Genomic DNA, 23,855 nt, shown 5'->3' on the forward strand with positions numbered 1-23,855 from the left:
CTCCCGAGTGCATCGCCCTTCGACTTCCCTGGAAACGGCGGCCCGCGTTCTCCGCGTTCCGTTGCCCTGAGCAACGGGCCCGGGTGCGGGATGGAGGCCAAGGCGGCGTCCGCGCCGTCTCCGGTCGGCGGCGCGTGCCCTGTGACGGCCGAGGAGACCGAAAAGTGGATGGAGGAAGCCATGCAAATGGTGAGGAGTCCAGGGGTGGTGGATGCCGGGGGTGGGAGCTCTCTTCAGCCCTCTTCCCGACCCGAGCATTTGAGCAAACGCCCTGGCTGTGCTTTCTCGCCACCCAGATCTCCGCGGCGGTCACGTTTCCTGGGGAAACAGCCGGCTTTGCTGTCGTGACATCTTCTTTAGCCCATCCTCACGGTGCTGCAGGGGAGGAAGAGAGGAAGTACAGAAATCATTTATCTTTATCAGTGGCTTGCCTGAGCCTCACAGCCCTGCCCTCCCTGCGGCCGGCCTCTTGGCGTGCTGCGCCCCCTTCCGCCCCTGGGGGCTCGCTCGCGAGTGCGGAAAGGCTCCGTGTTTTGTATTTATGATCTCCTGACCCTCTCTAGTAGGAGAAAAGGCACCGAGGTTATGGGTCTGATGGTTCACGGTGAAACAGTCAGATCCTACCATTCATTCGTCTGTCCTACTGCCCTGTCTTTTGTTTGTTTGTTTGTTTGTTTTAAAGATTATTTATTCATGAGAGACACAGAGAGAGAGGCAGAGACACAGGCAGAGGGAGAAGCAGGCTCCATGCAGGGAGCCCGATGTGGGATTCGATCCCAGGACCCCGGGATCACGCCCTGAGCCAAAAGCAGACGCTCAACCACTGAGCCACCCAGGGGCCCCTACCCTCTGTCCTTCAGGATTGCTGGTTAAGAAGGGCCCTGATCAGATTTGTGTAGGATCCAAGCTTTACCCATACTTACGTGTGCCAGTGAGCTCTTTAATAGGGATAAGAGTGTGTTTGGCATATACAAGTATAGGTACACAAATACATGTACCCACTCACATATACGTATGTAAAATGCCCTTCAGTTTTACATTTCTCTAAAGCTGCTGTAAAAGAAATCTTTTTTTCATACGGCATATTGATTATATTCTTCCAATCCTTCGTGGCTTCCATCCTCCTATAGTTAATTAATTCTGTAATTGTGTATTCATTCACCCCGCTGATGTTTGTTGAGTGCACTATGTTTGGCATTGGGAATTCAGCACTGAACCGATTTTGGTGTATTCTTTTCGGTTCTCTTTTCATACCGTTTTCCCTGCATTCATTCACTATTATAGGTGAGTATTTTTCTCCAAGCCATGAGACATTACAGCATATATCATTTGTTTCTGTTACTTACATAATGTCCTTTTAAACTTTTTTTGTTTTTAAGATTTTATTTATTTATTCATGAGAGACACACAGAGAGAGGTAGAGACACAGGCAGAGGGAGAAGCAGGCTCCATGCAGGGAGCCTGACACTGGACTCGATCCCAGGACCCTGGGATCACGCCCTGAGCCAAAGGCAGACTCTCAACCACTGAGCCACCCAGGTGCCCCAGTGTCCTTTTTTTTTTTTTTTTTTTCCCCAGTGTCCTTTTAAACTTGTTTCTCATACTTTTTTGAAAGTGACTCACAGTAAAAAAAAAAAAAAAAGTATTTTGTTTTACAACCCAGTAAATATGTACATAGTTATAACTGAAAAGTTTCACAGAACAGTACTTCACCTTCCTATGTGCAGTTTTCCTGGTATTTGTTTTTTTTCTTGCATGGAGGAGGAGAGTACTATGTATTTATGATAAATATTCCACACCCATGATCCTCTCCAGTCAGAAGTTCTTTGAAACGATGCTGTTGGCCTTGATCAGTCAGAGGATGGAATCTCTGACTCAACCATCCCGCGAATGGCCCCACAGGTAACGGGAACTGGCCGTTGAACCTGCCGGTCATCTCGTCATCCTCGGTCCTGTCGATCTGGGTGGACACATGAACCTTGGTGCGGGTGATGCGATTGCTGGCAGAGCATTTCTGCGGCAGGTGCAGGTCCACAAATCACTGGCGCGGTTCTGCAGGTCCAGGATGCGCCTGCCGCCACCGTGATGAGCTCAGAAAACTCTTCCGTCAATTTTTGAAAAAAAGAAAAGGCTAACCCTGGCCCCACTAACTTGATTTTATGACCCATTCTTTGAGCTTACTTCATAATTTATTTCTTCCATTAAACTTATAAGATACATAGCCTTCTGATACTTTAATTACCATTCACATATATTTAAAAATTAATTTGTAACTTATAATATGGATTTGTTTGTCCTAAACTTCTTTTATGTTACTAAATCCTCTAAGTTGGAGAGAAGGAGTTTTCATGTGATAATCAAAATCTCAATCTCCTTTCCTCAGACCATTTCAATAATATCCTATGTTGCACAGCTTCTTACACAGAGCTGTTGCACAGCTCTTAAATAGTGAGGAGGATAATATATGCAAAGGCTAAAATATCTTAGAGTGAGCTGCATTGGTATCCTTCCATGGGTGAGAGATCCAAAGGGCAGATGATGCCTGAATGCTGGGAAGTCAGAATGTATGGGCTCTTCTGTTTATTTTCATTTGCTTCAGGAGCTCTCCTCAATGTGTTTATGTGTGGAGCCTACATAGATGAAATTTTCAGAGATGCTACTGCAGAGGACTTACTTAATAGTGGTTTTGAAAACAGCTAACTTGAATCAGTTATTGGGCTTTCCCATTCATGTAGCAGAGCTGTGATTTTTTTTTTCATGTTTTCATATTTTGGGTCTTTATTTTCCTTTCAGTGTCTTTTGGTCATAGTATATTGGAACATTTCCTCCACCTATCTCTGCACTTATTCTCTAGACTTCTAGACTAACCAAGTAAGTCCTTTTACTACCTTTTGCTGTGTCCTTGGGAAGTTACTACCCCTTCTGTTTCCCTTCATACTCTTTTAAAATGAGATGATTGAACTCCACATACTTTCTCAGGTCTCTCTGGCCTTGACATTTTTTCTCTTAATTGGATTATAAACACCTGGGGGATGTGATTACCTAGTTTACCTACTCCTACATAGGGTCAAGGAGGCCCTTACTTAGCACTTGTATTTTGATTTTGGCCTATACATGTTCTTTCAGGTCTTGAAGGGGGAAAAGTGCTTGTCATAAATCTTAGCTTTGTTCATTCATTCCCTCTCCACTACAGAAACTTCAAATCGTGAACTACTTTGAAGATTGTTGAAGTAATTCAAGGTATACTCTGTAGTTCTGAGAAGAGTTTAAGATTAGAGAGGAGGCATGGCTAGTGCCAAATCTGTTCACCTCTGAGGAATTTGAAAGTGAAATATGCAGTATACATGTAGTAGGGCAGATACTAGCATTATCATTGCTTTTGTGCAGAGTAGACATATCTAAATGGCCAATATGAGTAAGTAGAATGTCTGGCTCTGATTGGCCCAGGCAGGTGAACACAGCCAAGTCATATAATTTCTGGGTCTTACTGTCTTCATGTTTAAAATAAAGGGGTTGCACTAGAAAATTTCCATTCTAATCTCTGATTTTAATCTACAGATGTAAGCCTGAATTATAAAAGAAAGGAAAACAGTTTTTGAGAAGGGTTAAAATCTATTTTTTTTAAATCATCTAAAGTTGGTCTGTACAAAAATCAATACAACCCTAAGTCTTATAGGTATAACATTTACGGAAGGCAACCTGACATAATATAATTAACAGCCTCAAAAAAAAGAAAATGTTCATATCAATTGACATAGTAATATAATTCTGTGGCATTTATCTTAAGGAAATAGTTTAGAAAGATAAAAGCAATCATTGTCATTGCAGTGTTATATGTAACAGAAAACTGGGAAGCAATTCAAACTTCTGATAAAGGGAAATGGTTAAATTATGGTACGTTACTGTGTTGAATAATGTACTGTATCAAAATGATTATGGATACTGTGTATAAACATGACATTATCACAGCTATCACACTCAACATTAAGCAAGCAGAATACAAACTGTTTTATACTGTACATGTACAAGCAAACAATACAGATTATTTTATAGTATACACGTAGATTTAGAGGTTAGACAGGCATATGTTCAAACTATAGAATGCCTACTGGCAACTAGCTAACCTTGATAGGCTCTTAATCTTTTAGCCACAGAGGCCTCTTCTATAAAATGAGTATGTAGTATCTATTTAACAGGGTTGTATAGATTAAAAGAGATAATGTTTATAAAGCCCCTGACACATTATGCTCAATAAATAAAAGCTGTTTTTTTAAACTTTTAAAAAAATCAAATAAAGACTAGAGAACACAAATAATTAGTTAACATGGTAAAGATACTTTTTTTTTAAGGTATGGGTCATTTTAAAGAAATTTTTCACTACACTTTTGTAGTAAATACCTAATTAAAGAGATAGTGTAAGAAGAATAAAACCAGAAAGGAACCAGTGGTAAATAAATATTAGTGGAATGTAGATGGGCTCTTTATACCATCAAAGGCAGAAAACAGAGGAGAAAAACAGGTGGGTTTTAATTACATAAATATTAAAAACTTCTGCATGCTAAAAGGGCAAGGTACAAAGTAACAAAGCAAATTCGTAAAGAAATGATCGGACTTGACCAAAGAGTTGGTGGGAGAGTTGGAAAGTATGGGATGGGATGGATTGAAAATTATGTTTATTATTTAATTAGTTTAACTCCATTTTGAACTTGACAGCAAAGCAAACATGTATTTTATTGAACAGCATTTCACCTAAACCCATTTTTGTGGGGTTTTGGGGTTCTCACCACCTCCTCCCTAACCCATGTTTCCCAACTGCTCACCCACTCATCCTCCACATGGTGGGCTGGGCTATTCTTCATTAATAACCTGATTTGCCCTTTTAAATACTCTCCTCATTCATGGTTTCTCTCTCATTTGGACAGCAGTTGAAGGCTTTTCACAAAAAACAAGTTAATCTATGTAAGAAGGAAGATAATACTGGGAGTTGGGACAAGGAGTAAAGGAGATAAGTTTGCTGGAAGGAAAAAGAAAATCCAAAGGAAAGAATGAAATGCACACGCCCAGTTACCTGGGAGCCTGGGTGGAGTGGGAGGCTGCCAGGCTTTCTTCCAGGTGACTAAGTCAGGATTTGGAACCCCACTGGGCTTCATGGGTTCTCCTTGTCCTCTGCTACTTCTTCTTCTCAACTTAGCCTTAAATTCTCTTCTATGTACTTGAGGTAGCAACACAGCCACACATAAAATTCTTCAGGAGATAGTTTTACAGAAAATCTTTGTCACATGCACCCCTCATTTGTTCTTCGCTTGCAGTTTTTTATCCTTAAACTTTCTAGATTTCAGTTTCTCAAGTTTCCCTTTTTGTCCCTTACTAGACCTGTTTTGAACCCAAAAAGTGACAAAACAGCTGATCAGTGGTGACTAGAGTAGAAATTTGAGGCATGGTGACTAGAGTAGAAATTTGAGGCAGAGTGGCCAGGAAGCTAGTACCTCATAGGTGTCCATAAATATTTGTTAAAGAAGTGGAATGCCTGGAGCAGATTACCTGGATTCTGTCCCTGGCCTCTCACATGAGCAAATTCCCTAATTTCCCCATGTCTCCATTTGCTCATTTGTAAGATGGGGAAGCTCACCCAATCTATCTCATAGCATTGTAAACAAAATGCATTAATACTTATAAAGTGCTTAAAATAGTCCTGGGTCAAAGTAAGTTTTTCAGGAAGGTGTAAGCTCTTATGATTTGCAAGCTTAGAATCAAAACAGTTGTATGTAGACATAACAGTCTGTGGTAATAGTTAGAAGCTAGAAATCTAACCTGTAGATAGGTCACTGTTCAAGCCACTGGTTTTCATTTCCGCCATAGCCCCCAAAATTGCATGTGTGTCACTGATCCTTTTTTCTTGGCCTGTTTTCCTTTTGGGATCTTCTGAAACAGCACACTCTTGATTTTCCTTCTACTTTATTAAGCATTTCTTCTTCATCTCCATTGAGTATCTCTCTCCATTGCAAGATACTTCTTGTTTACTCAACCTTTATTATTTTTTAAACTTTTCCTTTTGAAATAATTATAGATTCACAGAAGTTGCAAAGAAAGTATATAGGGAAGGCTCATGTACCCTTTACCCAGCTTCCCTCTGTGGTAACTAATCTTATGTAACTGTAGTACAATAATCAAAACCAGGAAAATGACATCGATGCAATCTGTAGGGCTTACTCAGATTTAATCAGCTTTGTATGCACATGTGTGCATAGTTCTATGCAATTTTATCACGTTTGGTTTTGTTTAACCACCACTAGAACTGCTCAATCACCACAAGGCCACCATTCCCTCCTAAGCCCTTAAACCCTGGCCAGCATTAATCTGTTCTTTGTGTCTGTAATTTTGCATTCAGGAATGTTATATATGTGCATATGGAACCTTTTGGGGGTTGGTTTTTTTCATTGAGCATGATTTCCTTGAGGTCCATCCAAGTGTTAAGTGAATCAGTGGGTTACTCCTTTTGTTGCTGTGTGGTATTCTATGGGATGGACATACCACAGTTTAACTATTCATCATTTGAAGGACATTTAGATCATTTCCAGTTTTTGCCTATTATGAATAAAACTCCTATGAATATTTGTGTCTGTATCTGAATTTATGTATTGTGTGAACCTAAGTTTTTAGTTCCTTGGGAGAATGCCTGAGAGTGCAATAGATGGGTCATATGTTAACTGTATATTTTGCTTTTTAAGAAACTGCCAAACTAGTTTCCAGAGTGGCTGTACTATTTTACAGCTCTACCAGCAGTGTATAAATGATCCTGTTTTTTCCTCAGTCTCACCAGCATTTGGTGTTTTTACTTTTTATTTTAGCCATTCTGATAGGTGTGTAGTGATAACTCATTGTGGTTATAATTTGCATTTCCTTAATGGCTAATGGTATGAATATATTTTCACATACTTATTTGCCATCTGTAGGCCCTCTGGTGAAGTATTTCATAATATCTTTTGCCCATTTTCTATTCGGATTGTGTTTTGTTTTTGTTTTTACGGTTGAACTTTTAGAGTTCTTTATATAGTCTTGATAGTAGACCTTTGTTGGATATGTGGTTTGCAAATATTTTCTTCCAGTTTTAGCTTGGTTTTTTTTCTTCTTCTTAACAGAGTGTATTCATTTCCTATGGCTTCTATAACAAATTACTACAAACTTGGTGGCTTAAAACAAAAGTTTATTCTCTTACAGCTTTAGATGCCAGGTGTTTGAAATTCATTTCATTGGGCCAAACCCAATGTGTCAGCAGAGTTGCATGCCCTCTGAAGGTTCTAGAGGAGAATGTTTCCTCACCTTTTCCAGCTTCTGGAGCAATGTTCTTGGCTTCACTCAAAGCCCCTCCCTCTATCTTCAAAGCCAACAGTGTAATATCTTCAAATCTCTCTCTTTTCCTCTCTCTTATTAGGACACTTGTGATTGCATTTAGGGTCACTTGAGTAATCCAGGATAATTTCCTATCTCAGGATCTTCAACAAATATTTGTTGGGATGAGTAAATGACCTCTCTTGTGTGTATTTGGAGTTCTGTGTATTCCAAATCTTATTTTAAATAGTGTTCTTTGTATGCTGATTCCCTTAACTCATGGATACTTAGCATCGCAGTCCTTACTGCCAGCCCTCCTCCTGGCTTTCCTTTCTCTAGTACCCAGTGATGCATTTGTATATTTATTTGCATATATTCACTAAACCTTGGAACTCTTCAGATTTCTGAACTTTGCATAAACTGGGCATGCTTTAACCATTGTTACAGAACTGGACAGCCTGTGGGTGGTTCATGACTCAGTTTGGAAGAATAGAGTGTTACTGCTTCAGATACTGTCTCCTTACATCTGTGCAGAGCCTAGCTATGTCCCACTACCCTGGAGGAGGAAAGGGAGATACAGAGAAAGGAGAAGGAAGGGGCTTTTCCTTTCACCTTTATTGGCCCAAGGACAAGTTAAGTGTCAGTGGAACATGGTTGCAGGGGCAAGGAACCCATGTTAGAATGATGATAGGAAGTTATTGCTACTGTAAATAAAGTATAGCTGGGAATAGGGTCTAGTACAGGAGGAAGAACATGCTGTTTTAAGCAGTGTCTTCAACTTCGCACTGTATATGCCTTATGCTGTGTGTGAATACCTACACTTACTTGGTAATCTGGTCTTCCAGAGTATCTTCAAGCCTCTCAAAATAAGAAATGCTATGCTTTTCTAGAAACAGCCATACTTGGATTTTCTTGACTGTAGTGAGATGAAAATGATTATATACTAGTTCAAGAGTTGTGCTCTTCCTCTGTTCTCTCTCAGCAACAGGATCAGGGAATATGCAGATGTAACCTCCTTGCTTTCTGCTCTTTCCCCAAAGAAGTATTTTTTAGCTATCTTGGCCCTTGGCTTCTCTGGTTCAGTCAGCGACAGAGCTAGAAGAAAAATGGACGGTGGGGGAAACTGCCAATATAAGCATTGGTTTACCGTTTCCGAGATGATGGTGGTGGAAATGCTTTTAAGCTTATTTTCCTAATTTATATTCTTTAATTGAAATGTACCTTATATACAATGAAATAATGTGTTGTCCATTCAGTTTTGACTGAGCAAACATCTGTGTAATTGACACCCTCTGCAAGATAGAGTTTTGACCGCCCTGGAAAAAAGTTCCTTGTGTCCCTTTCCAATCAGTATACACATGCCCATCCATGAAAAAATTGCTATCATTGTGTTTACTTTTGTCTGTTCTAGTATTACACCTGAAGAGACATACAGTGTGTATGCTTTTATGTTTGACTTCTTTTACTCAGCATGTCTGAGATTCACCCATGTTGTTAAGTGTATCTCTAGCTTGTTCCTCTCATGCTGAGTCCACCATGTGACTATGCCACAGTTTGTTTATCTGTTCTCTTGTTGATGGACACCTGTGCTGTTCCCAGATTTGGGCTATTATGAGTCAAGCTATTATGAACATTCTATTTTAGTATATATGCTACCGAAGCAAGCACCGTTATGAACATTCTTGTACAGGGTTTTGTGTGTGTATATCTGTATGGACATATATTCCCTTCTCTTAAATAAATACTTAGAAGTAGAATTTGTTTCTAGGCTATATGTATATTTACCTTTTAAATAAATTTCCAAAGTGTTCTCCAAAGTGATTATGCCATTTTCACATAGAGTGCACCAAAGCTTTTCTTGTGTCAAAGCAGAAATAGCATAGAGAGACATCCAGTCTGGTTACCTTTTTGCTATTGGAACTCTAGAAGGTTTCTTCTTAATATTCAAAAAATTAAGCAAGTAGAATTTCAACAAGGGAAGGACTTCAATAAAGTATTTATACATGTTATCTATTTTCCTTTGCAAACATATATATGATCTCTGAAAAGTTGCACAGACCCTGCCACTGCAAGAATAAGAGTCAGTTTTATTCTAACAGCCTTTTGCTCACTTCTGCTTGCAATGAGAAGAAGAAATCAGGGGCTCAGAACCTATGAAAGGTTTTTTTCCTGAGTCTCCCTTAATATGGATATAACAGAAAACAAAGGCACTAAATATTGAACTATATTTAGGGGGAGGGAGAGCTCAGCTGTGTTTCTTTGTTCTAGTGTTTATACATGTGTACTTACGCTATGTCTGTTTCTTTCCCGTAATCTTTCTAAGTATTGAACGTTACATCTTAAATTTTCTACTTTGTCTTTTAGGCCAAGGAAGCCCTAGAGAATATTGAAGTTCCTGTTGGCTGCCTTATGGTCTACAACAACGAAGTTGTGGGGAAGGGACGAAACGAAGTTAATCAAACCAAAAATGTATGTCATTTGAAAAGTCTAATTGCAAACATACAGCAGTGAAGGTAGGAGTGTGCTGAACTTCATCACAGTAGCAAGAAGATGGGTCTGTGTCAAGACCCATAAGTACCGATGAAAGGGTAGTCTCCCTTAACATTTCTTTTTTTGAATGCCTTCATTTCTAGTTATAAAGTGATCCATGTTTTTTAAAATTTGGAAAATTCAGAAAAATTTAATGAAGCAATAAAATCTTTGGGGTAATTTTCTATTTTATGGAGTCCTACTTTAGCACTTGAGTGAAATTCAAGAAGGGATATTAGGACATTTGAGTGTCAGCACTGAAGAAATGAATCTAATCTCCATCCTTAGCAAATCTAATACGAAAATTCCACTTTACAAAACACATCAATTTAACTCATCACATTCTTTACTATCTTTACATATTGTTTTCCTCCTGGTAGATTAAAAAAATCATCTTAGTTTATATATTTGAAGGTATTAAAGGATTGTATAAAAGAAACTGTTGGTATATTATATATAATTCAATGGAATAGTCTCTACCATCTGCTGTCTCTGTACCTTTATGTGGTATTACACTTTATTATTTTTTCTTTTTTTAAAAAAGATTTTATTTACTTATTGAGAGAAAGAGTGACTCAAAGAGCACAAGTAGGAGAAGCAGCATAGGGAGAGGGAGAACAGGAAGCCTGGTGTGGGGCTCTATCCCAGGATCCAGGGATTATGACCTGAGATGAAGGCAGATGCTTAACCACCTGAGCCACCCAGGCACCCCATCATTCCATACACTATTATTTTTTATTTATTTTTTTTATTTAACAACTTTTTTTTAGAGAGAGAAAGAAAGTGTGCATGTGTGCACAAGTGTGGCAGGGAGAGGCAGAAGGAGAAGGAGAGAGGAAATCTTAAGCAGGTTCCATGCTTAGTGTGAAGCCTGATTCAGGGCTCGAGTTTATGACCCTGGGATCATGACTTGAGCTGAAATCAAGAGTTGGACATATAACTGACTGAATCACCCAGGCGCCCTGGTATTATACTCTAATAGGTTGTGTGCCTTTATATTACTGTGGTTAGGTTGAGAAGTTCATGAATTAAGGCAGTATTTCTTGGTATTCCAGCAGTGTGTCACAGTAAGTATAAATGAAGTATGCAATTTTAGGATTATCAGAAATACTAGGTGGACTCACAGCTTCTAACCATAAGGGCACTCACAAAGACTTTGATCTTATTTGATCTTGGGAACCAGAGAACAAATGTTGGTAATAGTGCTATGGGGAATTTAATGTTTATCTAGCACATCTATCAAAAAGAAAACACATGCAAAGTAGGAACCTAGATTCACAAAGCAATTATTATGTGGTTATCAAAACACTTGTGAGGTAAGTAATAAACATAATGTAGCAATCGTGAATATACAGATACTTGTCTGGGTGTAAAATTCTGCATTTTGAGTAATTGCCCTGTCTCCATATTTGTATTTTGTGATTTAGTATGATATCTTTAATATCAGAACTTTGAATGCCCTAATGTCATCCATCTAACCCCCCAAATGACCTGGGTTTCTTCTGTATCTTGAAATTAACCTGCATTTATTTTGGTTTATGTGTCCTATAGAAAATTACTCTACAAAAGTCTTGTATAGAAAGACTCTTGACCCCAAATAAGGAAACCTGAGTCCTACTTTTGGCTCTGATACTACCACCACTCTTATCACTACCATCACCTCTCCCAGCTGTGTGTTTTTAACATGTTCTAAGTTTGCTTATAGTTACTCATTACTAAAAGAGAGGTTGAGGGGCACCAGGGTAGCTCAGTTGGTTAAGTAGCCGACTTTTGATTTCAGCTCAGGTCAAGATTTCAGAATCCTTGGATCAAGCCCTATTCTGGCTCCCTGCTTAGTGGGGAGTCTGCTCCTTCTCTGCCCCTCCCCCAGCTTGCACGCGCTCTCTCTCTCTTTCAAATCAATACATCTTTTTTAAAAAACCCAAAAAACACTTATTTGTAAGACACCACACCACTCTGGATTCTCTTAAAAAAAAAAAAAAAAAAAAGAGGCTGATTGCAGTGATTCAGTTCAAAAGTTACATATTGAGAATCCTAGGGAGATTTGGTTCAGTAATTCTGAATCTGATTTTTAAAAAGTACTTGAGTTGGGGAAACTTTTTTTTTTTAAGTTCCTCAGTTCTAGTATGCAGGTAGGTTTGGGAACCTGTTCTCTAAAGTGCCTTACAGCTCTGAGTTTGTAATTCTGTCCCTGCATTGCTTCCATCTGCGTGTAGCTTCAATGGCACCTTGGCCACTGTGCCAGCATTTCTCACACCCTATTCTGTGTCACAGGTAATGAGAACCTTTTTATTTGCCCCAACCAGATTTTATACTTGTTGAGGACAGACTTTTTAAATCTCACATAGGATTTAGCACAGTGGCTTATACATAGTTAGCAATCAGAATAAGCTTATTGATAAATGTTATTATCCAAATGTTATTAATAATTATTGCATACAGAGCACATATGTAGCTCACAGCATCTGCTTCGTATAATTCAGTGTTTTATGAGGTGAGAGATGCCAGTGTACCCTGTATTACAGATAGGGGAACCACAGAGAAGTTATGTAACTTGCCCAAGGCCACATAATTAGTGATGTCACAGACAGGATTCAAATTTAGGTACGGTTATTTCCAAATGCTATGTGATTTCTCTGTATTCTACGCCACCCATGAGGTATCTGAGACTGATACCAAATCTCTGCTTTTCTCTAGAGTCTGCCAGAATATAAAATCTCATCCCAAAGAAAATGTAAGTGATGACATTCCACTAATTAAATACAGATTTGTGTAGAGTGAAGTGAAGGATAGCTTTGAAAACATTGACAATGGAGCACATGCTTAAAGACTTCACGCTTTCCCTAGAATATTCACAAACTCTAGACTGTCCCCCCCACCCAGACTTATATTTTCTTTTTTTTTTTTTTTTTTTTTTAAATCTTATGGACACAACAGTCCTTTTTTTTTTTTTAATTTTTTTTTTTTAATTTTATTTATTTATGATAGGCACACAGTGAGAGAGAGAGAGAGGCAGAGACATAGGCAGAGGGAGAAGCAGGCTCCATGCACCGGGAGCCCGACGTGGGATTCGATCCCGGGTCTCCAGGATCGCGCCCTGGGCCAAAGGCAGGCGCCAAACCGCTGCGCCACCCAGGGATCCCCAGACTTATATTTTCTATGGCATTTTAATTGAAAGAGCATCCCTTTAGGTTCTGAGATACTTAACTAAAAATATGGCATAATTCTCATGGCATCTCCTATAAGGTGTCTTTTCTTCATGAGGTTATGGGAATAGAACTGGGAAATGCATTGCCAAGTGCTAAGAGTGTCCCAAAACTTTATTCATTAAAACGCCAGAAACATCAGGCCCATTTTGTTGTATTTATATTTGAGTGTTTGTAAAATGCAGTTACATGTTGATGCCAGTGCTTCTTTTTTCAGGCTACTCGACATGCAGAAATGGTGGCCATCGATCAGGCCTTAGATTGGTGTCATCAAAGTGGCAAGAGTCCTTCTGAAGTATTTGAACACACTGTGCTGTATGTCACCGTGGAACCGTGTATTATGTGTGCAGCTGCTCTCCGCCTGATGAGTATCCTTTGACTTTGTAAGTTAATGTCTTGTGCCTCTCCTACCAACTTAAAAATGGCCAGACACATAAGCTGTTTTCTAATATGTGAAAACAGATCTGTAAAACAAGTTATAATATATTGTACCCCTTGGCCAAAAAATTTTTAGGAAAGATTTTTGAATAATAAAATTACTTCATTTTCTATCAATAGATATAAAACCATTAGCCAAATAAACTAGAGAAAGAAAAACTAAGAGCTAACTACTTATGTAAGGATAAGTCATAAATTAAGGTAGATGATAAAACTGCAGAGAATAGGTCTGAAGAATATGCAACTTTGGATAATAGATTATTGGTGCCTTTGGATATAGATTATAGGTGATTTAAAAATTTTTCTTTCTCTGCTTATATGTTTTTGTTTATTCTTGCCATGAATACCTATTACAATGTGTGAAAAATTTTAAGTCAAATATAAGGTAAAAAACAAGTCATTTATAATGGAAATTGAGAAAGTTACAGCTCTTTGAATTGTCTTTCATAGAATGACACACATATTGAGTGTTAGCAAGTTTGTCTCCAAAATCTTTAAAAAATTATTTGCTAGTTCAAAAATTCAATTTCATACTTGTGCATTTTTATGTACTTATTTTGCTATGTATGTGTGAAAAATTTTATCACTTTAAAAGTAACACAGGGTTTTGAGTATAATGTGTATAATCTCTACTGTGTAAAGAGGGGAGTTCTGGTCAACTTAGAACTCTCTCCCTATCCTACCTTACAAAGTGGTTCAGCTTTGATCTGTTTTATATTGGGGCACAGGTTATATTTTATTTGGAGAAAGATGAAGGGACAATCCTGTTTTTGAAAGGTGAAAATCCCTGGATTAAATTCCTACTTCCTTTCTGGCTCCAATTCTCTACTGACTCAAAGAAAGTGAGTTAGGAAAGACAAGTGAGAACACCAAACTGTGAACATTTAGCACCTATGTAGTCAGTTTTCATTATTTGCAGTTGGAAGATGTTAATCTCTAAATCCTTTATACCTCTTCCTTTGTGTAGATGGATTGTATGATTTTTAAGACTGAGCCTAAGTATAACTGTTTTTAAAAGTAGCCAGAGCCTTTCTGTCCAGGATGGCCTGGTTTTGTCACTGTATGCACTTGAGCTGCACATTCTCTTCAGGACCTTAATTCTTTCTCATAAATTCCACTGGTTGTATATGGCTGTCAGAATGAACGATTTGGCGGTTGTGGCTCTGTTCTAAATATTGCCTCTGCTGATTTACCAAATACCGGGAGACCATTTCAGGTAATATGATCTGCTTATGCTTTTTCTTGCTAATTGGTTGGATCTCTTTATCGGCTTGGGAATACTTCACATGTGGTCAGGATACCAAAAGGCTGTGCTAGAACCAGGCCTACTCTGGGACCTCTGGTCAAGTTCATTTTTGCCTCAATAGAAGAAGACAGCTAATCATTTCCAGGTGAGTGCTTGGCTCTTTTAATTAGCAGAATTTCTCCAGAAGAAGAGTCTGTGGCCTTCCCAAGTGTCTTCTGACAGTCTTCACCAATGCCTTCAGGTATGTTTGGTGATGCTGTCACTTTGGCATTTTCACTCGGTTGATTGTCCCCACCTCCATGCTGTACCACATTTGTGTGAAGCTTGGCCTCTCAGTGGCAGTAGATGCTATTTACAGTGCACACACAATATTTTTACACAAAGCCAGTCATTTTGCTTTATTGCTATGTACTATATTTTTAAACATTTTTAAAAAAAAAGATTTTATTTGTATTTATGAGAGCGACACAAAGAGAGAGAGAGAGAGAGCCTAGGGGAAGGAGCAGAGGGAGAGGGACAAGCAGACTCTGCTGAGCACTGAGCTGGATGTAGGGCTTGAACTCAGAACTCTGAGATCATGACCTGAGCCCAAACCAAGAGCCATACGCTTAACCAACTGAGCCACACAGACATCATTGTTGCTGTGTACTACTTTTGGTGTCTAGCAATGAATACCTGTATTTCCATTATCCCCCCCCCCCCCCCCGCCTTTTCAATATTGAAATTTCCCCCAGATCCAAGAATCCATATTACTTTCATCTTCTCTTAAAAATTCTACTTTCCTTTTAATCTTGCCACCTGTCCCCAAGTTTTTGTGTTTAAGGCTATGAGCATTAGGAAATGATATTTCAGAGTTTGGCCTATAGACACATAGCATCTTTCACAAACTAGTTTGATTGTTTTTTCTAAGGTTAATCCTAAAATATTATGTTTTAACAAGAAAAGGATTTAACAAATGCTGGACATGGTGGGCGGTTAACTTCAAAGATCTCAGCAGTTCTTAGGAGAATACTGAGTACCTATGAAGGACTAAATTTGGCTGAATCCCACTGAGAGTAAGTTTTGGAAAACATTCTATTTTGAGTTTTCCCAGCCGAACATTCTTTCCTAACAAATTCTGTACATCTGAGAATAGATGACTTTTAACATCACATCAAACAAATTGTAATAGAACAACGGAGAGTAAACAATATGATCAGCTTGACCATTAAGAAAATCTGCAAAGTGATTTGATTTTTTCCAATCACTTATATCAGTACTTCAAAATTTGCTTAGTTAGCTCTTTCTTTATAAGCGAATTACTGACTCTGTACTTTATTTATGAGAAAGAGCTAAAGAATTTCTCAAAGCTTCTGGGCAGAACAAAGATGAACTCTTGGATATCAGACATGGATAGAAAATTTCTCTACAACACAGTGACATTGGTTGCATAAACTGTCCTCTCTTACACATTTCTGCACAGAGTTGATCTGGCTGAACCAAAGAATAAGTTTGTTTGTAGTGTATGTACCTGGCCTAATTGGCTTCAGTGAAACGATGACCATTGTTTGAAGACCAGCCTCCAGGTGTGATGCCAAATTATGTTTTGTTTTTGTTTTTAATGTTTCGAGAGTCTAAAGAAAACATTGAAACCTTAGGTTTCTGGATCCTATGTTTTCTTCCTTTATTTGGTTGGGTTGGGCAGGGGGTTTTGTGTGAGGTGTTTTTGTGGTATTTTCTTTTTTAGTTTTGTTTTTCACATACCCTTGTGTGGAGGGCTGACTTTCAATAGATTGCAGGGAGAGAGCTGCTCTGCTACATGGGAAACCCTGACCCAGAAGCAGGTTCCCCATGAACACTCACTGGTGATGGGTGAGGTGGGTAGGCCCGTTCCGGTCTTGCTGTTTCCCAGGAGGAGGGGCTCACCACACCAGACTGTGTTGAACAGGACTGTATGGAGCAGGGTGTGAGGGCACATGGGCAGCCTCGGGCTGGGACAGCAGGGGGACAAGTTCTCTGAGGCCAATGAGGCTCTATGTCACTACCCAGTATTCTGCTTGGGTGGGCTTCTGACTTAGAGCGTTCAGTCATAATCCCACAGGTGGTAGCTTGACCCCATTGGCTCCTTAGCCAAACACACATACCAAAAGTATTTTTTTAAGAGCGTTCTCACATGATTCCACTGAGCAACCAAGGTGGAGGATCATAGCTCTAACTTCATAGGTGAGGAGGTGCTTTGTGCTCCTTATGTTCATGAGAGCATAAGGAGAGGTGGGAGATCTGAGGAGCATGAGAAGGAGGCCTGAGAATAAGAGGATTGACCCACCATGGTTAGAATGATCGGAGAAGGTTGGGAGAACTGAAAAGCTAAGGAGGAGAGAGTTCTAAAAAGAAGTGAGAATGGTCAGTAGTCTCCACACTGCAAAGAGTTGTGGAGGTTGGAAAGGAAGCCAGTGTTTTGGTCAATAGGGGCCCTTGGGATATCTATAATCACAAGACAGTGAGGATGAGGTTGAGGAGGAAATGAAAGGCACACAAGCCTACAGCCAGGAGTCTGGAATGTTCTCAGGGACCAGCAGGGTCAGCAGCTTGCCTGAGGGGCAGGGTGGAAGGAAGGTTATTGGTTTTTTGTTTTTTTTTTTTGCCCAGCCTTACTGAGATAAAATTGACAGTTAATGTCGTGTAAGTTTAAAGTGTACAATGTGATGATTTGATAGATATATAGATTGTGAAATGTTTACCACAATAAAGTTAGCACACCATTCACCTCATGTAATTACCATTTTGTTGTTATGGTGAGAACGCTTAAGCTCTACTCTCTTAACAGTTTTCTTTTTCTTTTTCTTTTTTTTTTTAAGATTTTATTTATTTATTCATGAGAGACACAGAGAAAGAGAGGCAGAGACACAAAGCACAGGAAGAAGCTCCCTGCACGGAGCCTGACGTGGGACTCGATCCAGGGTCTCCAGGATCATGTCCTGGGCTGAAAGCAGCACTAAACCACTAAGCCACCCAGGCTGCCTTCTTAACAGTTTTCAAGTACACAATACAGCATTAACTATAGTCACCATGCTGTACCTTAGATCCTTAGAACCTTATAACTGAAAGTTTGTATCCTTGGATCAGTGTCTCTTCATTCCCACCAACCTCCTGCTCCTCTGCCCCTGATAACTACGATTCTACTCTCTGCTTCTATAAAGAAATGTTTTATGTTTATATAAATATATAAATTATGTATATACGTGTGTGTGTATATATTTTTTCATTATATATATGTAATAGAGTATTCAGCCATAAAAAAGAAGGAAATTCTGCCAACTGGGGACAATGTGGATAGACCTTGAGGGCATTATGCCAAGTGAAGTAAGCCAAAGAAAGACAAATACTGTATCATCTCACTTATATGTACAATCTAAAAACATGAAACTCAGAAAGCTTATTTCTTTGAATCGGAGAGATTTACGCAGGCTTTATAATAGGCCCAGTTAAGAGATGATGGAAGGCACAAGAGAAAGAGAGTTTCATTCTGAGCAACAGACCACTCTAAGCAATGACCACACTGGGCAGACCCTTGTGCTGGCACTCATTGGCTGCTTCCTCTCCTGTGGTGGCTTCCAGATGTGCCTCCTTGGCATCTCTGTTCATTTTATCATTTCATGCACCTTAGAAGGATGCAATGCATCAAGTCTGTGACATGCTTTCAAAGCCCTGGATATTTTGATCTCATTTTATCTCATTCTTTACCTGTAGGCCCCCCACCCCACATTAGTTGGTTTTTTTATACAGCCTAAGCTTATTCTTACTCTTTCCTTGAAATGCTTTGCTGAGTTTCTTTAAATAATTGCGCTTTTGTTTTTATTTTTTTAAGATTTTATTTATTTACTCATGAGACACAGAGAGAGAGAGGTAAAGACATAGGCAGAGGGAGAAGCAGGCTCCATACCAGAAGCCCTATGTGGGACTCGATCCTGGAGTTCCAGAGGCAAAGGCAGACGCTCAACCGCTGAGCCACCCAGGCATCCCTAAATATTGCTCTTTTTTTTTAAATTTTTATTTATTTATGATAGTCACACACACACAGAGAGAGAGAGAGAGAGGCAGAGACACAGGCAGAGGGGGAAGCAGGCTCCATGCACCGGGAGCCCGACGTGGGATTTGATTCCGGGTCTCCAGGATCGCGCCCTGGGCCAAAGGCAGGCACCAAACCGCTGCGCCACCCAGGGATCCCCTAAATATTGCTCTTTAAATTTTTTTTAAATTTTTATTTATTTTAGCGCATATGTGCTTACGAGTGGGGTGAGGGTCGGAAGGTAGGAGAGTCTTTTTAGCGGGCTCTACGCCCAATGCAAGCTGTCTCAGGGCTCAGTCTCATGACCCCAACATCATGACCTGAGCCGAAATCAAGTCAGATGCTTAACCAGCTGAGCCACCCAGGTGCCCCAAATATTTGCTATCTTTAAGGCAAGTTCAAAGGCAGCCTGGGTGCCTCAGTGGTTTGGCACCACCTTCAGCCCAGGGCATGACCTGAAGACCCTGGATGGAGTCCCACATCAGGGTCCCTGCATGGAGCCTGCTTCTCCCTTTGCCTGTGTCTCTGCCTCTCTCTCTTTCTCTCTGTGTCTCTCATGAATAAATAAATAAATAAATAAATAAAATTAAAAAAAAATATTAAGGCAAGTTCAGGCTTTGTCTTCATGTAAGATTTCATGTAATTTCACTCCATGCCGTTATCACAATTTCTAATCTTTCACATAACGACCTCTTATCTCTAGTTAGATACCAAAGATAGACCAAACTGAACACTTCTTTTTTACGATTTATTTATTTATATGAGAGACAGGGCATGCATGGGAGGGGCAGAGGGAGAGAGAATCTCAAGCTGATTCTGCACTGAGCATGGAGGCCCACACAGGGCCGATCTCACGATCCCAAGATGACGACCCCAAGCTGAAACCAAGAGTTGGTTGCTCAATCGACTGTGCCACCCAGATCCCCCTCAAACTGAATACTTTTTAAAAAAAATCTGCTATAGTAAGGTTCCACATTTTTTTTTTCTGTAAAGAGCCTATTATAAATATTTTAGCCTTGTGAGCCATTTAGGTCTGTTACATCTTTTTTTTTTTTTCCACAACTCTTAAAAAATATAAAAATCATACTTAACTGATCATTTTCAGCTGTGGATTGCCAACTCTAGCTCTGTAGCATGAAACACTTAATGGGCTACAAGTAAGTATACTAAATAAAAATAGCTGATGCTTAACAAACTCTTAGGAAGTGCCAGGTATTTAACAGGTGTTATTTTATGTAATCTTATTTAATCTTCATGAAATCCTTCTGAGGTAAGTGCTGTAATTACCTCCATTTCACACAGGAGGAAGCTGAGGTACAGAGTTTGATTATCATACCCAAGATCACATAACTAGTAACTTCAGTAGTACTTGATGGAAAAATAATAGTTGGTTAGAGTGACATTTGAGTCCGTACATCTATTCTTTTGTAACATACTTCCTTACCGCATTATTGCTATCCCTAGAGCATATTAACATTACCTGAAGTAAATCTATGTAATTATGTATACATTGCTGTTTTTAATGGGCTACAGGCCACATTGTCATAGGCCAATATTCATTCCCAATTTTCTCATTTCATCAGTGCATTCCCGGATATCGGGCTGAGGAAGCGGTGGAAATGTTAAAGACCTTCTACAAACAGGAAAATCCAAATGGTCAGTTTTCCCGTGCTATACAAAAAAATAAAGACAAATCAGTGTGAAGAGACTCTGATAAGCACCTACACTCTTCATTTTCTCTTTTTCTTTTCTTTTCACAGCACCCAAATCAAAAGTTCGGAAAAAGGAATGTCAGAAACCTTGAACTTGTTCTGATGGAAGGTTGATGCCCCTCGATGGAATTCTTGGACTGAAACAAAGCTTTTGACATCACTGAATCATGTTTATCTGTGTCCTTCGCCCCTGGGAAAATTGTCTCTCATGTATTTGTGCTGTTGAAGAAACAAATTAGCATGTTTTAAAAGTCTCACAATTGTAAACAATGATTAGCTTTTCCATAAGCTTCAAGAACATTTTAAGAAGGGGAAAAGAAGATAAAGATTGAGGTCTTAGAAATTAGTAAGTGATGCATAACCTTCCTGCCAAAATAATTGTGCCCATGCCAGAACGTGCTGAGTTTGTGAATGTGCATCCAGACCCAGGCAGTTGGCGTGTGTCCGGACCTCAGTGTGCCACACTGAGGACACCTGGCGCTTCAGAATTGGATTCTTCATTCTTTGTGGCCATTCTGTTCTCCCAGTGTATTGAGGGCCCGTGACTTCCTTGGAATTTATTTAGGAGTTATGTACATCTAGTCTATGAATGTGTGCTTCTCAGAACAGGTGTTTTTGTTTGTTTTTTGTTTTTTTTTTTTGTCTTTTTGCTTTTATAAGGCAGAGAAAATGCATACTTTTTTTAAAGATTTTATTTATTTATTCATGAGAGACATAGAGAGGCAGAGACATATTCAGAGGGAGAAGCAGGCTCCGTGCAAGGAGCCTGATGTGCGACTTGATCCTGGGACTCCAGGACCATGCCCTGGGCTGAAGGCTAGAGCTAAACTGCTGAGCCACCCAGGCTGCCCAAGAAAATGCATACTTTTAAAACAAGTACTTAAGTGTCTTTTTTAAATCATAGCATATTGCTATAATAAAACCTTCCTTATTCCTTCTTTGAAGATGAATATTTTCTTAAAAAGATAAAAACATAAGTGAGACAATTCCTTCTTTATTATTGAGCAGCTATACTATGCCAGGCTTGATTTGTTCATCAAATCAGTGAACAAAACCATGAATCTTGCCCTTATCGAGTGGCTATTCTAGCAGGAAGAAACACATAATACACCTGATAGATTATATAGCATTTTAGAAGATGTTAAGAATTGTGTCAATAAGAAAAAACAGAGTAAAGAGGATGGTAAAGTGGCATTTGGTATTGGGACTGCTGGTTACACAATTTAAATAGAATGGTTTAATCTTATATCAAATTGTTATTTCTTTTGATAAAAGTCTATATTTAGAATTTAAAACCTAAAATTTAGAAGTGTGCATGAAACCCTGGGAAGGGCCTCCACAGCAGGAAGTCCCAGACACTCAGGCTTTCTGCTGCAGTAAGGGCTGGCGCTAAAGAACAGTTTTGCAGAGCCGCACTGGGGTGCGCTGCGTCTGCCCAGAAGGGGGCCTCGCCGTTCCACCAGAAGCCCAGCTCCAGGCCTCTGTTGCATTTCTTCAGTGGATTCATTTCCTTGATGCAAAGCATCTGTATTTGTTGGTTCTACCATTTGAGCGATGTCTGACTTGTTTGTTTTGAATTACATTACAGGCTGGAATGTAATTGTGGTAAAAGTATTTTTATATTGCTGAGAGTAGCAGCTAATCACAAGTTACATGCTTCAGAGGATTTATAATTGCTTGCTTTTGTACGTGTATGTTTTGAACTGCATTTGAGAAATTTTATGGAGAATATGCATAATTTTGAATCTATAATAATGTTACATGTAACTTATCTTCAATTTCACCTACTTTAAAAAATTATTTCTTCATTAAATTTTAGTGCTTTGACTAGTTTATTCCTTTTTGAAATTGGTCGTAATTCATTCCTGGCTCCTTCTGCTTTCCTGCAAGCTGACTTCAGTGCACTTACTATCTTCACATCATCGTTTTCTCAGGGATTATTTGTGGACAAAAAACCTGGAGTCTTTTGTCTAGTGCCAGTAAGGACCAATAAGTCTGGCTAAGTATATATGTCAAGTAGGTTCTTGGTAAACATTTGTTAAGTAAGATTATTGATTGATGTTTGGAGAAAAATGAGTAATAAGGAGAATATCTAGGACTTGAAGTCAAAGCCCGAAGTAGTATATGGGTGTTTTGGCTATCTTACAGATAGTCAATATTAAAAGTATCAAGAAAGTAATAAAACCAAGAAGGATAGAAAAGACTTATACATGTATTCTGTCTCTGCTGTGTTTTGGAGATTGGGCATTTCCTAATTCCTAAGCATGGCTGAAAATTTTAATTTTGGTTACCACCCTTTTGATTCTCTCTTCAGTGATTGATTGACTTCCAGAAAAGTCTCTCCTATTTTTTTTTTGGTTTTAGGCTCAGTTCCCTCTACTGCTTTTGGGGGAAAAAAATCAGTTCAGAGGGCATATTGCAGATTGGAGGTGAGCACCTCTGGTGTTGATAGAGGAGCATTGTGAGGTCATAGACATTGAGGCTACGAGATTCTGACCACAATTTTGAAGTGGTGGTGGTGAGTTCTGAACATACGATGAGGTAATCCTGCTTCCTGAGTTCCACATTCTGTAGCTACTTACACATGGCTTAAAATATTAGGATGCTCCAGTTCAAAACATTGAATCCAATTGGTTGACATTGATAGTGCCTAAGAGACTGGCTGAGAGACTTGTTTTGTGCATGGGATGATTCTGAAAATTGTAGAATGTGAAAAAGTTTTAGAATCATGGCCCTGTTTGGAGGAATTAGTAGGAAATGATTGCATCTAAGTTGCTAGAGTATCCAATGTTTGCTGGTCTTTGCAGTGGACTCGGCTAAGATGGATGGTGTGTAATGTTTTGGCAGGCTTCGATCACTGATAAAAGATTATGTTAAAATATCTTTGCACTTTCTTGTTACTTGGCACAAACATCTTTTCCTGTGTTGCATTTGGAATATTATGGAGGGAAAATAGATAGCCAAGAATGCCAATGTAGGCAAGCACTATTAATTTTCTATAAACTTTCTATTTGCAAATAATTTCAGACTTATAAAATTAATTGGTTAACATTTTATACCTTTAGCTTTATCATTGCTCTGTTTATTCTCTCCCTGCCTATCTATCCATATCTATGTACATATGAATGTATATAATTGTTCTTCTCAACCATTTAGTAAAAAGTTACATCACACATCATGGCCCTTTGCCCTGAAATATTTCTGTATTTCCTAAGCATAGGATATTCTCTTATATAATCACAGTACATTTACTGGCTTCAGGGTATTTAACATTAGTACAATACTTTTATCTAATATACTGTTTGTATTCTAATATTGTCAGTTGACCCCATAATGTCCTTTAGAGA

General features: G+C 39.0%; 1 protein-coding gene across 1 annotated transcript; it reads left to right on the forward strand.

The window, feature by feature from the left end:
- The first annotated feature begins 30 nt into the window (after positions 1–30).
- On the forward strand, positions 31–23,681 carry ADAT2 (adenosine deaminase tRNA specific 2). Its single transcript, XM_025997935.2, has 6 exons — positions 31–189; positions 9,694–9,798; positions 13,282–13,432; positions 14,612–14,718; positions 20,380–20,452; positions 20,557–23,681. Exons 1-6 carry the CDS (start codon positions 91–93, stop codon positions 20,598–20,600), a joined length of 579 nt encoding a protein of 192 aa, XP_025853720.1. The 5' UTR covers positions 31–90; the 3' UTR covers positions 20,601–23,681.
- The last annotated feature ends 174 nt before the right edge of the window (positions 23,682–23,855 follow it).

Source organism: Vulpes vulpes, chromosome 1 (assembly GCF_048418805.1).
Source record: "Vulpes vulpes isolate BD-2025 chromosome 1, VulVul3, whole genome shotgun sequence".
Lineage (NCBI taxonomy): Eukaryota > Metazoa > Chordata > Mammalia > Carnivora > Canidae > Vulpes > Vulpes vulpes.